At 33.0% G+C, this 14,704-nt stretch overlaps 2 protein-coding genes across 4 annotated transcripts; both read left to right on the top strand.

The window, feature by feature from the left end:
* Positions 1 to 21: 21 nt before the first annotated feature.
* Positions 22 to 3,304, top strand: LOC115700544 (pentatricopeptide repeat-containing protein At1g43980, mitochondrial). Of its 2 annotated transcripts, XM_030628105.2 has the most exons (3): positions 22 to 414; positions 629 to 1,775; positions 1,953 to 3,304. In XM_030628105.2, exons 2-3 carry the CDS (start codon positions 980 to 982, stop codon positions 2,870 to 2,872), a joined length of 1,716 nt encoding a protein of 571 aa, XP_030483965.2. In that variant the 5' UTR covers positions 22 to 414; positions 629 to 979; the 3' UTR covers positions 2,873 to 3,304. The 2 variants fall into 2 exon arrangements, with proteins under 2 accessions (XP_030483965.2, XP_030483964.2); XM_030628104.2 differs by having other exon boundaries at positions 629 to 3,304.
* A 2,425-nt stretch (positions 3,305 to 5,729) lies between these two features.
* On the top strand, positions 5,730 to 8,079 carry LOC115698762 (eukaryotic peptide chain release factor subunit 1-3). Of its 2 annotated transcripts, none has more exons than XM_030625934.2 (2): positions 5,730 to 5,989; positions 6,499 to 8,079. In XM_030625934.2, exon 2 carries the CDS (start codon positions 6,542 to 6,544, stop codon positions 7,853 to 7,855), a length of 1,314 nt encoding a protein of 437 aa, XP_030481794.2. In that variant the 5' UTR covers positions 5,730 to 5,989; positions 6,499 to 6,541; the 3' UTR covers positions 7,856 to 8,079. The 2 variants fall into 2 exon arrangements, with proteins under 2 accessions (XP_030481794.2, XP_060958038.1); XM_061102055.1 differs by having other exon boundaries at positions 5,858 to 5,989; positions 6,509 to 8,079.
* Positions 8,080 to 14,704: the final 6,625 nt, after the last annotated feature.

Below are 14,704 nucleotides of genomic sequence, written 5' to 3'. Positions count from 1 at the left end.
CAGAGATGATGTTGTAAGCATAACGAACATCCCGTGAAAAAAAAATGAAAAAAAATATTTCGACATATATTTTCGAGCGTAGAAATTGATTAAAAAATTGTAATAGGAGGTTGAAGGTACAACTCCTCTAAAATTTAACAAGTTATATTTTAGCACTTCAAATAGCTTAAAACAACTGTTTCAAAAAAAATAAATTAGCTTAAAAGAAAATAAGTGAAGAGATACAATTTGATGCACTCCCATAGCCATCTCTCCTTCTTTCTCTTCTCTTTTCAGTTTCAGTTTCAGACCCTTTTCTTCTTCCCTTACAGGAGACTTTACCTTTCTTCAACTTCAAACCCTACAAATTACACGCAAACACCTCCAGCTCCACGGAAATGTGAGATACAAACAACTACCTTTTCGCCAACAAAGGTTCTGTCTTTTTATTATTTTCATTTGATTGTGTTATCAACTTCATTTGATTGTGCTACAGTAGGCAAGTTCTCTTTCTGGGCATTTCAATTTGGGAATCGAGAAATTGAAAGTTAGAAATATTGAACCAAGAAAAAGAAGGATCTTTTTCAGTTATGACCTTTGAACATTGTTTGACTTAAATAATTATATGTTGTGTTCTTGTTCCATTTAGGCTTACAGTGTCAATTTGGATGCACTGGTGTTGAATAACAGCTGTTCGAGGAAATGTCCCAGAGAAATGATGGTTTTTAAGAAGCATATTTTGAAGGTATGATAAGGATAATTTGGAAGTGTTCTGACCTAGCATAGCTTTATCATATGAACTGGAGATTGGAGGGAACTTATCATTGATTGTTATTATTCATTGCTTTGAGAATGGACCATGAGCTTGAAATAGCAAAACCCATCTGCATTATCTTGTGAAGCTTGGTATAGTATTTGGGATTTTGTGTTTTTCTTTTTTTTTTTTACTTTTGTGTGCATAAATTGGGTGCTATTGCTTAAATAGTGACAGTGCAATTGTATGCACCCAATTCTAAGGCAAGTAAGTTGTTACCACAGGACTTCTCTTTCTTATTACTCTTACATCTTAGACCGATGTTGGACGATAAAATCTTTAGATTTTGTCAAGATCACTCATGCCCAGTTGATAAAAGTCGGGTTTAACACTCATACCTTTCTGGGAAATCGCTCACTCGATGTTTACTTCCAGTTTGGGACTGTTGATGATGCATTGAAGGTTTTTGATGATATTTATTACAAGAACTGTATATCTTGGAACATATGCTTAAAGGGATTGTTTAGACATGGCTGTCTCGAGAGGGTGCGTATGGTATTCGATCAAATGCCCCTTAGAGATGTGGTTACTTGGAATTCAATGATTTCAGGTTTTTTGTCTCATGGGCTTGTTAATTATGCACTGGGACTTTACTTGAAAATGCAAAATGCGGGCGTGAGACCCAATCAATACACATTTTCGATTTTGGTGTCACTTGCTTCGTGTGTTTATCAGGGTAAGCAAATTCATGGCTGCATAATCCGAAATGTTCTTGATTTATCAAATGTTGTGCTTGGAAACTCCTTGATAACCATGTATGGAAAACTTGGACATGTTGATTATGCTTTTGGAGTGTTTTTGACAATGGTGAAGGTTGACACCATCTCATGGAACTCTTTAATTTGGGGTTGTTATAGATCAGGGTATGGAGAACTGGCATTAGATCAGTTCTATTTGATGAGAACTACTCAACATAAACCCGATCAGTTTACAATGTCGACAGTTATCAGCATTTGCTGTAACATGAGAGATTTAAATAAAGGTAAGCAAATCTTTGCTTTCTGCTGCAAGGTGGGATTTTTGTCTAATAGCATTGTTTTGAGTGCTGCTATTGACCTTCTTTCCAAATGCAACAGATTGGAAGATGCAGTACATCTTTTTAATGAATTAAATAATTTAGATTCGGCCGTGTACAATTCCATGATTTCGAGTTATGCAGGACGCGGTTTCGGGGAGAAGGCAATGGAACTTTTTGTGCTTATGTTGAAAGAAAATCTCAAGCCCACTGAATTTACTTTCAGCAGTATTTTGAGCTCTGTCTCTGGTATTCTTCCAGCAGATCAGGGTAGTCAAATTCATTCTTCTGTGGTTAAAATGGGTGTGGAGTCGGATGCAATTGTTTCTAGCTCACTTGTGCAAATGTATTCTAAAGTTGGATTGATTGACTATGCTATGAAAGTTTTTGTTAATATGAGTGAGAAAGATTTGATATCTTGGAACACCATGATAATTGGACTAACCCATAATGGCTATGTATTCAAGGCCTTGGAAATTTTCAAGGAAATGGTAGCCAAAGGTTCACAACCGGATCGTATAACCTTATTCGGGGTACTGTTAGCTTGCAACTACGGAAATCTTGTTGATGAGGGAATTCAAGTCTTTTCATCAATGGAACATGAGTACGGTATCATACCCGAGTATGAGCACCACCTTTGCATAATAGACTTGTTGAGTGGTGTTGGAAAACTCGAGGAAGCAATGAATATTATAGCAGAAGTGCCATTTGAACCGAGCTTTATGTTATGGAGAGCAGTTCTTTGCTGTTCCAATGTTCATATGGACTTAAATTTGGTTGAAAGTGTTGCAGAAAAGATGATGGAAATAAAGCCAAAATCATCTCTACCTTATTTGGTTTTGGCTGAAGCTTATGAGATAAGAGGGAGATGGGAAAGTGTGATTCGAGTCAGGGAAGCCATGAAACGTCACTGTATAAATGAAACGGTTGAATGTAGTTGGATTGGGATAAAAAACCATGTGTATACATTCAAGGCAGACCAGTTGCTACATCATGGAGGTGAAGAGATTTACTTAATATTGAAATTGCTGTTTTGGCAAATGGAGGAGGCAGGTTATATATAAACCATTTGAATAAGTTCCTAAGAAGAATGGTAGAGACATAGAATTAAATAAATAAATAAAAGGCATATATCTTATTTGTTTATCTGAAGAAGATGAAGATAATCTCTGGCTATAGTTGATGATTTGGGGTTGTGCTGTATTGGCTGGCTGGCTTACCATTTGAGTTTTGAGCAAAATTTGCAGTACATAATTTAGATTGATATAGTTGCAATTGCATTGCAATCCAAATCTAATTGTACAGAATGAGTGAGTGAGTGAGTGAGTTGAGTAGAAAAAATGGGGCTAATTTTGTCATAATACCAGGCATGAAACAATTATTGTTTATTTTATTTATAGATTTGTTATTATCATTAAAAAAATGGTTGTATTGATTTAATATTATTATGTAAACACATTTGTTTATAATAATAATAACTTTCTTTTAAGCATTTATTGTATGAAGATTGTCCCTATGTTTAGTTTGGCAATTAAAAAAAAAAAAAAAACAGGTCTTTTTATTGAACACACATCAACTCATTTTTTTAAATAATAATATTAACTTTTTATTTATTTATTAGCTGAATTATCCAAATCAACCCACTTTATTAAATAATAATAAGTAGAAGATGAAAAGAGAATAGATGAAGATAATGATGATGGAGGAGATGGGTTTCAGAAATTTAAGAATAAAATAAGTAGAATTAACACTAGTTTTTAGTTTTTTTAAAATGAGCATTCTTATTTAGTATTAATGGTGCTTAATTCATTTTAATGTTTTATAGGTAACATCTTACGATTTATTAGCAATACTTTTTAAAAGTTATTTTTTTAAGTTACATGAGACTCAATACTTAATTATACTAATAATGGTATGACAGTAAGGAGAGTGTTAGGCACCAATAGTACCTTTTAGCAATTCTCTTTAAAAATTATGACAGTTTTATGCTTGCTTTTTATTTTATAGGTTTAGGCATTTCTTTTATCTTTTTATTATTATTATTATTATTATTATTATTAATAAGTAAATAGCTACATATAACACTATTAGTGAACAAAAAACTCAAAAGGATCGAGAGCTAAAAGTTATTATTGATAAATGACATCAACCATAATAATATTTCTAATACAATGAGGATATCCAGATCGTTAGACTACATTATTAGTTGCTAATAAAACAAATTTAGCAAGGGTATCAACAACAGTATTAACAGTTGTGGGACAATAATTAAAACTCACAACATTATAAAAATTACAAGAAGTTTTAATATTAATAAGAACTAAACTCAAAGACATGTTTAACTCTAAAGAGTTATTTATCTTATCAATGAAGTTTTTAAAGCTAGATTCAAATTGAATGTTGTGTATACAAAAAAGATTGCATTGAGTGATGACATGATGTACTTTTTGTTTATAGTTAGAAATATAAGATAAGTATAAAACTAATTTAACTAGATGATGTAAATTTTGGGTTAAATTTGGCTCAAAAATTAGTCAATATTATACTCAAATTTTACAATTGTGCTCCAATGCACTGACACTAAAATAAACTTAAAAAATATAAAAAGCTCAAGAAAAATATTAAATTTATATTGAAAGTATATAAAATTATATTAAATGTATAAATAAAAATATATAAATTATATTAATGAATAATAAAAAAAATGATATTTATTGTAGTTTAAAATTTAGCTCATGTTATATTTTGTGTAGAATTTTGTACAATTTTTAGCATGTGCCAATAAAAATCATATTATACTCTAATATTGGAGTTCAATTTTATAAACACGAACTAAAAAAATATATATACACCACATTTATAGCACTCTGTTTGAGATTCTCTAAGCTTTGACTTATTTTTATTGGATAACTATTATGTGAATTTTTTTTTTAACGAAAAGTGGTTAGACATCATTAAGAAAAAAAAAAAATTATGAGTAAATTAATAATTATATAAATTATTTTAATTTTAAAAATAGTTTTTGAAAAATTCTTTTGGGAAAAATTACAAAGTATAGCTTCTTCTAAAAAAAAATTAAATTAAAAAATATTTTTTTTTTATTTTTTATTCAAATAATCGTAATAATTTTAAAAGCTATAAAAAAATTTATTGTGGGGTCGTATGTTAGAATTTTAGGATAAGATGAATGAGATTCTATTTCAAAACCAATTGACAATGGGAGGAGTAGCTCATTCCTCTTATATATTGTATTATCTTTTCATACATTAGCAATGTGAGACTCTTTAATATCCCCCTCAAGATGGTAGCTATTTTATTTGCTCACCATCTTGGACAACTTGATCGCGCTCTTTTTTCGCTCACTATCTCTGATCACAAAGTGGCTCTTTTGCTCTACTTTTTGGATCGATATTTTTGGATTTTTGGCGGCTCTTTTTTTTTTGGCTCACTATCCCCGAATCACAAGTGATAACTTTTTGACTTTTGGCTCTTGGATAAGTTTCTTTGAATTTTTGGTGGCTCCTTTTTTTGGCTCACTTACTTCAATCGATTTTTTTTCTTGGATCGGATAGTCTCTAGAGATTTTTTTTGTATGTTTTGTTCTGGTACCATGTTAGAATTTTAGGAAAAAATAAATGAGGTTCCATCTCAAAACTAATTGACAATTGGAGGAGTAGTCTATTCCTCTTATATATTTTATTATCTTTTCATACATTAGCAATGTGAGACTCCCTAAAATCGCAATATAAAATTTTTATTTTATTTAGAGTAAATTTATATGCACTTAGTAAAAATAATTATAATATTTTTTTAATTAAATACATTTTTTTTATAGAAATTTAAAGTTGAAGTGGCTGTTAATATGAAAATAAAAATATAAAATATAATATAAATAAATGTAAAATAATTTTTAAAGCAAAAAAAAAAATAATGACTTTTTTAGATAAAAAAAATTAATGATTTAAACATTGATTAATTAATTAATTAATTAAATTTTTTTTAGATAAGATTAACTAATTTATTTTAATATACATATTTTTTGTAATATATAATTCCTTTATTCAACTTCTTCAAACCCTACCTTGCGAAAAAAAAAAAATCTTCAAACCCTAGAAACTAGACCAGAAAGAAGAACACAAAGCTTCAGGGGACCCTACTACCTTACCTTATCGCCTTACAAGGTTAGATTTGATTTGTTTTGGTTTGTTTTACTAATATTTCAATTTTATTAGCTATATGGATCGTATGTTCATCTTTGGTTTGCATAAAAATCGAATAAGTTTTCTATGGCTTTAAAATCGAAATCAAAATCAATATCAAAACTTTGATTTGATGTTTTAAGCTTCTATGATGATCTTTGCTTTGTGTGTATATATATATCGTTTCTGTACTTTTTTGTGTTGCCGTAGGACGAATTGTGTATGCTGCTTTTATAGATTGTTGAAACTTGAAAATAAATAAAGAAGTGATTTTTGATTGTTTTCTGAATCAAATAATTTCATAACTTGTTAGAACGATCTCTTTCTGGGTTATTTCAATTTGGGTGATTTTTGTATGTATATGTATATGTATATTTATGCTGAAGTTAATGGTGTTATATTAGTTTGTGATTATCTTTTTCAGTTATAACATTTGAACAATATTTGACTGAATTGTCGTATTTCTGTTCCATTGTTGTATTGAATGTTAGGCGAATAAAGATTTTTCTGCATTTGGGTCTATCATAAGTTGCAATGGCAGATGGTCAAGAATCAGATAAGAACATTGAGATATGGAAGATTAAGAAACTGATCAAGGCGTTAGAATCTGCAAGAGGCAATGGTACCAGCATGATTTCTCTTATAATGCCTCCGCGGGATCAAATTTCTCGGGTTACTAAGATGCTTGGCGATGAATTCGGAACTGCTTCCAACATCAAGAGTAGGGTCAATCGCCAGTCTGTGTTGGGTGCCATTACATCTGCACAGCAAAGGCTGAAGCTTTATAACAAGGTTCCTCCTAATGGTCTTGTGCTATACACTGGAACGATTGTCACCGATGATGGGAAAGAAAAGAAGGTGACAATTGACTTTGAACCTTTCAAGCCTATAAATGCTTCATTGTACCTTTGTGACAACAAGTTTCATACCGAAGCTCTTAATGAACTTTTGGAATCCGATGATAAGTTTGGGTTTATTGTGATGGATGGAAATGGTACCTTATTTGGGACATTAAGTGGAAACACAAGAGAGGTGCTACATAAGTTCACTGTTGATTTGCCAAAGAAGCACGGTAGAGGAGGTCAGTCAGCACTTCGGTTTGCTCGTCTTAGGATGGAAAAGCGACATAACTATGTTAGAAAGACTGCTGAGCTTGCCACACAGTTCTACATCAATCCTGCTACTAGTCAGCCTAATGTTTCTGGTCTAATTCTTGCTGGTTCAGCAGATTTCAAGACTGAACTGAGCCAATCTGATATGTTCGATCCTCGTTTGCAGGCAAAGATATTGAATGTGGTTGATGTTTCTTATGGGGGTGAGAATGGTTTCAATCAAGCTATTGAGTTATCTGCTGAAATTTTATCCAATGTAAAGTTTATTCAGGAGAAGCGCTTGATTGGAAAGTATTTCGAGGAGATAAGTCAGGACACTGGTAAGTATGTCTTTGGTGTAGATGACACACTGAAGGCACTCGAAATGGGTGCTGTAGAAACCCTTATCGTGTGGGAAAATCTGGATATTAACAGGTATGTTCTGAAACACAGTACTACCGGTGAGATTATCGTGAAGCATCTGAACAAGGACCAAGATAATGTCCAGAGCCATTTCCGTGACCCAGCTACTTCAGCAGAGCTTGAAGTTCAGGAGAAGATGCCATTACTTGAGTGGTTTGCCAACGAGTACAAGAGGTTCGGTTGTACACTCGAATTTGTAACTAACAAATCCCAGGAAGGATCACAATTTTGCAGAGGATTTGGTGGGATTGGAGGTATCCTTCGATACCAACTTGACATGAGATCATTCGATGAGCTATCAGATGATGGAGAAGTATATGAAGATTCTGATTAAGGGCCAACTTTCAAATATTGCAGGATAGTGGTGTGAGATCCTCTTGAAGGTTTCTTTGATGCTTCACATTCTTCTGATAAGTTAGCCACTAAATCAATTGCATATGAAACTGTTCGTCTTTATAATTTGCTATGTTTTGTGCACTTTCAAGGCTATATCCTATATGGACCTTTTTCTTTGTAATGAAAGGGTATGGTGGAATATATTTATAGCATCTTATACAATTGCAGCATGTGCAAAACAAACTCAAATTAATCTTTTCTGGTTGCATACTAACCTGTCTTGCCATTTAGTAATATCCATTTTCATAACCAATTGATTTTCGCATACAAGGCATCTATCTGCTCAAAGAAGTAATCTTATGCCATTTTAGATGGGGAAAATAAAAATGATACGCACTTGATAATTAGTATTAATGGGGTTTTTTTTTTTTTTTTTGACAATTTGAGGTAATTGAAACTGAATTACACATCAGTAAAATTCAAACCTATGGGGGCACCAGTTTAGGCAGATTCAGCAAGGGCTGCATCAACTATATCTTTGAGGTGAATGATCTTAGGACCCCTTTTAACAGCATTGCAAGTGATAATAACTTTTGGTTTGCAATCTATGATTCTCTGAGAAAGAGATTCTGCAGAAAATTCAGCAAAAACAACTTGAAAGAAAAGTAATTAAATTAATTAATGGTGCTAAAAAAGGGAGCTTTAGTGAATAATGGTGCTGGTGAGTGAGGGAGCGAAAAAGAATACCGAATGAACAGCACCAATGCGAGCACATACGAGCATTGTGATGGGAAGTTCATGAAGAGGATGGTGAAGATGAAGATGCAACTACAGAGGAATGAATCTCTGGCGCAGTTGAAGAATTGGGATTGTGCTGCATTGGCTTAACCTTTGATTTTGAGAAAAATTTGCAGCACATAATATTGATGTAGTTGCATTGTACCCCAAATCTAATATTATTCTTGTACAGTCAAGTGCCGATTTTGTCATAATACCTTGCATGAAACAATTATTGTTTTTCCCAATAAAATAGATTTGGAGTGGGAAAAAGTAGCTTTATTGTTCTAATATAATTATATGAACACATTTATATACATAATAATAACTGAGCATTCCCAATAGCTCATTTAAAATAGAGGTTCTTTAAACATTTAAAGAACAATAGAATAAATACACCACCCATCAGATGATTAAACGATTTTTTATTTTTATTTTATTTTAAAGCATTTTTATTTCTTAATGTTTGTCTTAGGGTGACAATTCAGATTACGACTTGTGGGTTTGACACAAACATGACTCGAAATTTTACAGGTTCGACATGACACGAAAATTATTCGGGTCATGTTCGTGTTTTATAAATTTTTTGTGTCACGGGTTATGTTCATGTCAGCCATGTAAAAGAAATTTAAGAACTCCACATGACACGAACACGACACAATAACACTAAAAACACTAATTTAGCTTACAACTCGCCAATACGACACGAGATTTTCAGGGTTTGACACGACACGAAATTTATTCGAGTCGTGTTTGTGTCCGTGTTTCACATATTTTTCGTGTCATGTGTCGTGTACGGGTAAGCTCGGCCTAAATCCTGAGTGATCATGAACTTTTGTTCATGTTGTTAGTTTCTTTGATTCACTCATTAAAGTTTTTTAGAGAAGATGATTCTTACAACTTCTGTTTTGGAAATCTAATAATGTGGATGGTTGAGAACATGATCTACAATAATAGAATCCTGAGTTTCTTAATAGATTGAATGTTGGTTCCCTTTATGTGTTAATTCTAGAGCTAGAAAATTGAGCGCAAATTTAGTATATTAGTCTGAATCTTGAATATACATGAACTCCTATTTGTGTTCATTAAGTTTTTTGATTTACTCGTTAAAGTTTCTCAGAGAAGATGATTCAACTTCTGTTTTGGAAGCTTAATAACATGAGTAATTGGGATCAAGTCATGCAATACTGGAATCCAAGCTTTTTCGAAAGGATCGAATATTAGTTCCTTTACAGTGTTAATTCTAGAATTGCTAACAGTTGAATCTAAATCTATAATTGGATTATAAATTAACGTTCACATTGAATTAATGGTACATAATAAATCAAGAGATAATTAGAATGGCAAAACGGTAATTTTGAGTAACTCTAATTATGAACTAATATTTGGAGGGTGAACTACTTATCTTGATTATATTAATGGACTACAAGTAAGAATTCTGTAAATATAATTCTAGATTGTCAAAGAGTGTAATTTCATATTTATAATAGAGTAATAGTGGATTAATAAATCAAATTATTCTATTGATGAGTTCAATAATAATCAAGTGTTTATTGAAGCTTCGAAATATAAGTCCATAGTCCTAGATCACTTCTATACAATACTGTACAGGGGAAGGTTTAATTTGATAAATAAATTTGAGAAAAAATTAATTTCTATGAGAAATAATTCTTAAGGGCAAAATAGTACTTTTGTGGAAATTACTAATTTGAATAATTATATCAATTTTGAATTGTATAATTAAAGTAGCATTTAACTATTTAGTTTTATTTGATAAAACTATATTAATTAGTTAAATATAATATTATTCTTAAATAATATTAAAGAGAAAAATATATTATTTTAGTGAAAATAATATTTATTTTAATCGTAGTGAAGTAAAAGATTAATGAGAATTAATCAATTATAATTTATTGGAAAAATAATAATACGTCTTATTTGTGACAAAATTGATAAATTAATTTTGGGCTTTTAAATATGGCCCACATGTGTAGGGCTTGACCCAAACTTGTAGGACGAATAAGTTAAATACTTTTGTTTTGTATACATTAATCAAAAATACTCTCATATTATATTTTATTAAAATATACTCATTTTTTCCCTTTTCATCAAATATATATATATACTCATTTTTTTGAGTGAGTTGCCCAATATATCGCCACTCTCTAGTTAAATCTAGCATATAATTTACATTAACCTAAAGGTCTAATGGGGACATCATCTATAAAAGTATGTATATCTTAAAAAAATATAAAAATAGAGGTAAAAAGTAAAACAAGTAAAGTAAAATGGATATACAATGTAATTTCCTTCTTGTAGAACATGTAAAAGCCCATATGAATTTTGTTTGATTATTTATAAAATAAATCAAATTAAATGGATAATTATCTTTTAATTATTATATTAAATATATTATTAGACAATTTATTTAAAATTAAAAAGATAATATAGAATAAAAAAAATATAACTTATTTCTGTTATTCATTTAATTTTAAATTTGAATTAAATAAAGAGTTTATTTATAACATTATGTATATACTATGCATAACAGGAGATAAAACATATGAGCAAAATAGAAAGAGAACAGAAAATTGAAAACAACCTTTCAAACTCTCTCTCCCTTTCTCTCTACATGACACACAGATACATATACTAGTGTGTTATGTGTTTTTCCAATCTCAATCACAGTGTCTCATGAGTTGTCTAATACATTGTGATCAGAAAATTATTTTCATCTCATTGAATCTAAAAGCCCACTTTTTTCCTCGTAAGTGTTGAGGCTGATCTGGAAGACACTGGTGTGAAGTCTTCAACAAGTTCTATTACTGGATTGGATGTTCATTTTGTATATACGAAAAGTAGCGAGAAAACCCTAATAGGCAACAAGAGGTAAATCTTTATTCTAATAAGTTGGATTTGTATTATGTATTATTGTGTTGAGATTTGGAATTTAAGGTTCATATTAATTCAACAAATTCTTTTAATTAAATCCATTTTTATTCTCTTCTACTGCGACTCTAATATGAACCCTAGAAACCAACAATCTCTACCATAGATTAAGAGGTTCATGTTCTTGTCAAGATGCTAAGCCATGCACATAATTTCTTCAAAAGGGAAGGTTACCCCCCATTTTCTCCTGCTTTTTGCCCATATAGGCCAAGTCCCGATCATCAAATGTATTGTTCCAAGTAGTGATAGCTTCATTTCTCTTATTGATGTCCATTCTCTTCTCTGCGTCAGCCTTGTCTCGCTCGTTGAGAGGCACTTGGACGTTATCATCCTTAGATTTAGTATTAGAAAAAATCCGCATGTGCAAACTTCAGAGTGCTTTGGCTTTCTCAAATTTGACTTTGTAAGCCACCATTTGGTTGTGGGCCTTCACATGCTTGATTAAGTTCACTGATCTTCCCCGAGAACTTATTAGCTTTCTCCCTATGTGTTTCCCTCATTTCTTCATTGCGGGAAGTTACAGATTTCTCCAAATCCACTCTATACTCAGCCTTCAATTTGCCCAGGCTTCCTGAGCAGCATTCTTCTCCTCTGTGGATTTGTCTAGGGTACTTTTTGGGGCATACCTCTCCTCAAGAGTGACTTCCCTCTATCGAACAGCCACATCACATTTAATCATGGTAGTCTCAAGCCACAACACAATTACAACTACAACATCCACAATGCGATGGGCTAAGAGAACATTCTGGCCAAATAAAAATAGTTAAATAAAAAAGGGATATCAACAATTAATTTAGGAAAATATTTAAATAATGGAAACAAAATTTTAAAACTTACCCATATAATTTGATGACGAAGGGATTAGGTCAGGAAAACTAGATCCCCGCTCGAAGGAGTTGCATACCTCTTTAGACGAAGCTGGGTCATTAAGGTCCCAATTTGATAAAGAAGATCTGCAGTAAAAGAACCTATATCACTCCCCAAATATGCAATAAATCTGGTAGTTGTAGTAGAAATATCCACCACCTACTTTGGTAACTCTGTCGCCGGATCATGAGCAATAATTTTTGCATTTTGCCTTGGCACGAGTTGGCAAGACAATAAGTCCCGAGTGTCGTGATCCTCATTCCAGACCTCGAAGATGAGTTGGTTTTTCTCATCAGCTACAGTGGCTTCATTGTCTTTCAAAATCCTAGATTGGATAGGGAGGCTTGGTGCCATTAGGACCCCCATAGTTACCTCCTTGAAATCACCTAGAGGAGTACTCCCAGGTGAATCTTCGTGAGCTGTTTCTTTCCTCCTCTTGGTAGCTAAAGCTTCAAGTTTTATCTTCTTATTGGCTTGGTCATCCGCTTTCCTTTTTTGGATTAAAACCTCCTCCAGAGTCTCCTTTATGTCCAGATCGATCACTAGACTAGCTTTACTTACCTCTTTAGATGTTTGAGGCTTCGCATAAGAGGGAACTTCCTGAAGAGGGATGGTCACGATGAAGGCGTCCAGATTCAATAAAGCATCAACCAAGTTGAGGGATGGAACCTTTGGAGTTCTGGCCTTCTTAGGCTTGGGTTGTGACCTGGAAGCCTTCGCCCTTAGGACCTAGGCAGGCACGCCAGCTACTTCTCTCTTAGCTTGGCTCTTTTTGGCGATGCTCTTGCAGAACTGCTTCAGGCTACTTAAGCTTTCGTTTCTGTAAAATTCAAGCACAGTTAAAAGGCAGATAAAAAGAAAAACAATTAATGAAAATCATATTTAGACAAAAAAAAAACAAGCAACAAGGTCAAGTATACGAGATCGGCACTCAAAGTTGGAGCCAATGCCTTCAAAATTCTCCATGGAAAAATTAATGACATCCTCACACCCTAAAAAACTATCATATTCAAAGAACTCGGGCTTACGCATAAGGGTGAACAAGTCTACTCTAACTAACTGCGAAGGTGGAATAATGGTTCAGGCTATCCACTTTTTCATCTGCTCAGATCAAGTAACGGCTAATAGGGTACTGGAACGGACTTAGATAAGGAAATAAGGGTCGAATTCATCTTGCTTGATATAGTCAAAATCTTTCACTTGGGGAGCATGAACCAAGTAGAATGATGTATTATCTTGTCTGGAGGTACTAGCCCCTCATTTGTCCATCTCTAACTGGGTCCTTCGAAGCTTGACCAACTGAACTTTATCTTGCTCCATGGCTTATTTTACTTCCTCTGCCACTATATCCATTATGCCTTCCCAAATCTCTTCGCTCAAATAAAAAACCAATCCACAAAAGCTTGGAGCATCGATTGATTGATGACTAGCTATTAGACCAACCTTCCAAAGTTCGGTCATGGTCACTAGTCCACTGATGTCCAATTATTCATTGGTGCATGTCTTGTACGCCAGCCGGTGCGCCTCAATCCACAAAGTCTTTTGGGTTCGCAAATAAGGAACTATAGTCGAAAAAAACCAGAATAAGATGTGGTTTTGAGAATGGAACAATGAGTTAATGAAGCAAGGAAAAATGAAAGGTATGCAGAGAGATTAGGACTTACCAACTCTTTAAAAAAATAATAGCAAATATGGATGCATGCGTAAAGGGAAACCGGAAGTGACAAAACCATTATTCCTGCATATCTGGGGGATTCTTCCAAGTGCTGGAAGGACATGTACACTTCTTTCACTTCTACATTATGGAACCTGAGAATGAGAAGACCAAGAAGTTAGTATGCTGACCAAACAAAAATAGTAAAGGTACGAGGAAAGTCTCCTTGACCACTGCTTGGAGAAGTTCTCTCCGGACCCATATCCAGGAACGTCAAGCCCCCAGGTAAACAAATGAGGAACTTAAAAAGAAATAGAAACAAAATCCTAAATTAAGCCCTAAGTCCGTGAACCATAAGGGTTCCAGATATTAGATCATAATTTCGGCAAGACCTCCGAGGAGCCCCATCGAGATCTACAGAATTAATAGTCTAGCAAGTAGGAAAGTCTTAGTTTTCTACGCATGGCACATATTCAAAATCAGCAAAACTCTTAAAGGTCTCTATGTCATCGCCTAAATAAGTCAAATAGACGCCCCACATGATGATGTTTCCAATTCTAATCAATAGAAAACCCGAGTTTCTCATGGTTCATGGCATTC

Source organism: Cannabis sativa, chromosome 8 (genome assembly GCF_029168945.1).
Source record: "Cannabis sativa cultivar Pink pepper isolate KNU-18-1 chromosome 8, ASM2916894v1, whole genome shotgun sequence".
Lineage (NCBI taxonomy): Eukaryota > Viridiplantae > Streptophyta > Magnoliopsida > Rosales > Cannabaceae > Cannabis > Cannabis sativa.
Note: the sequence above shows the minus strand (reverse complement) of the source record. Positions and strands in the feature narration are given on the sequence as shown.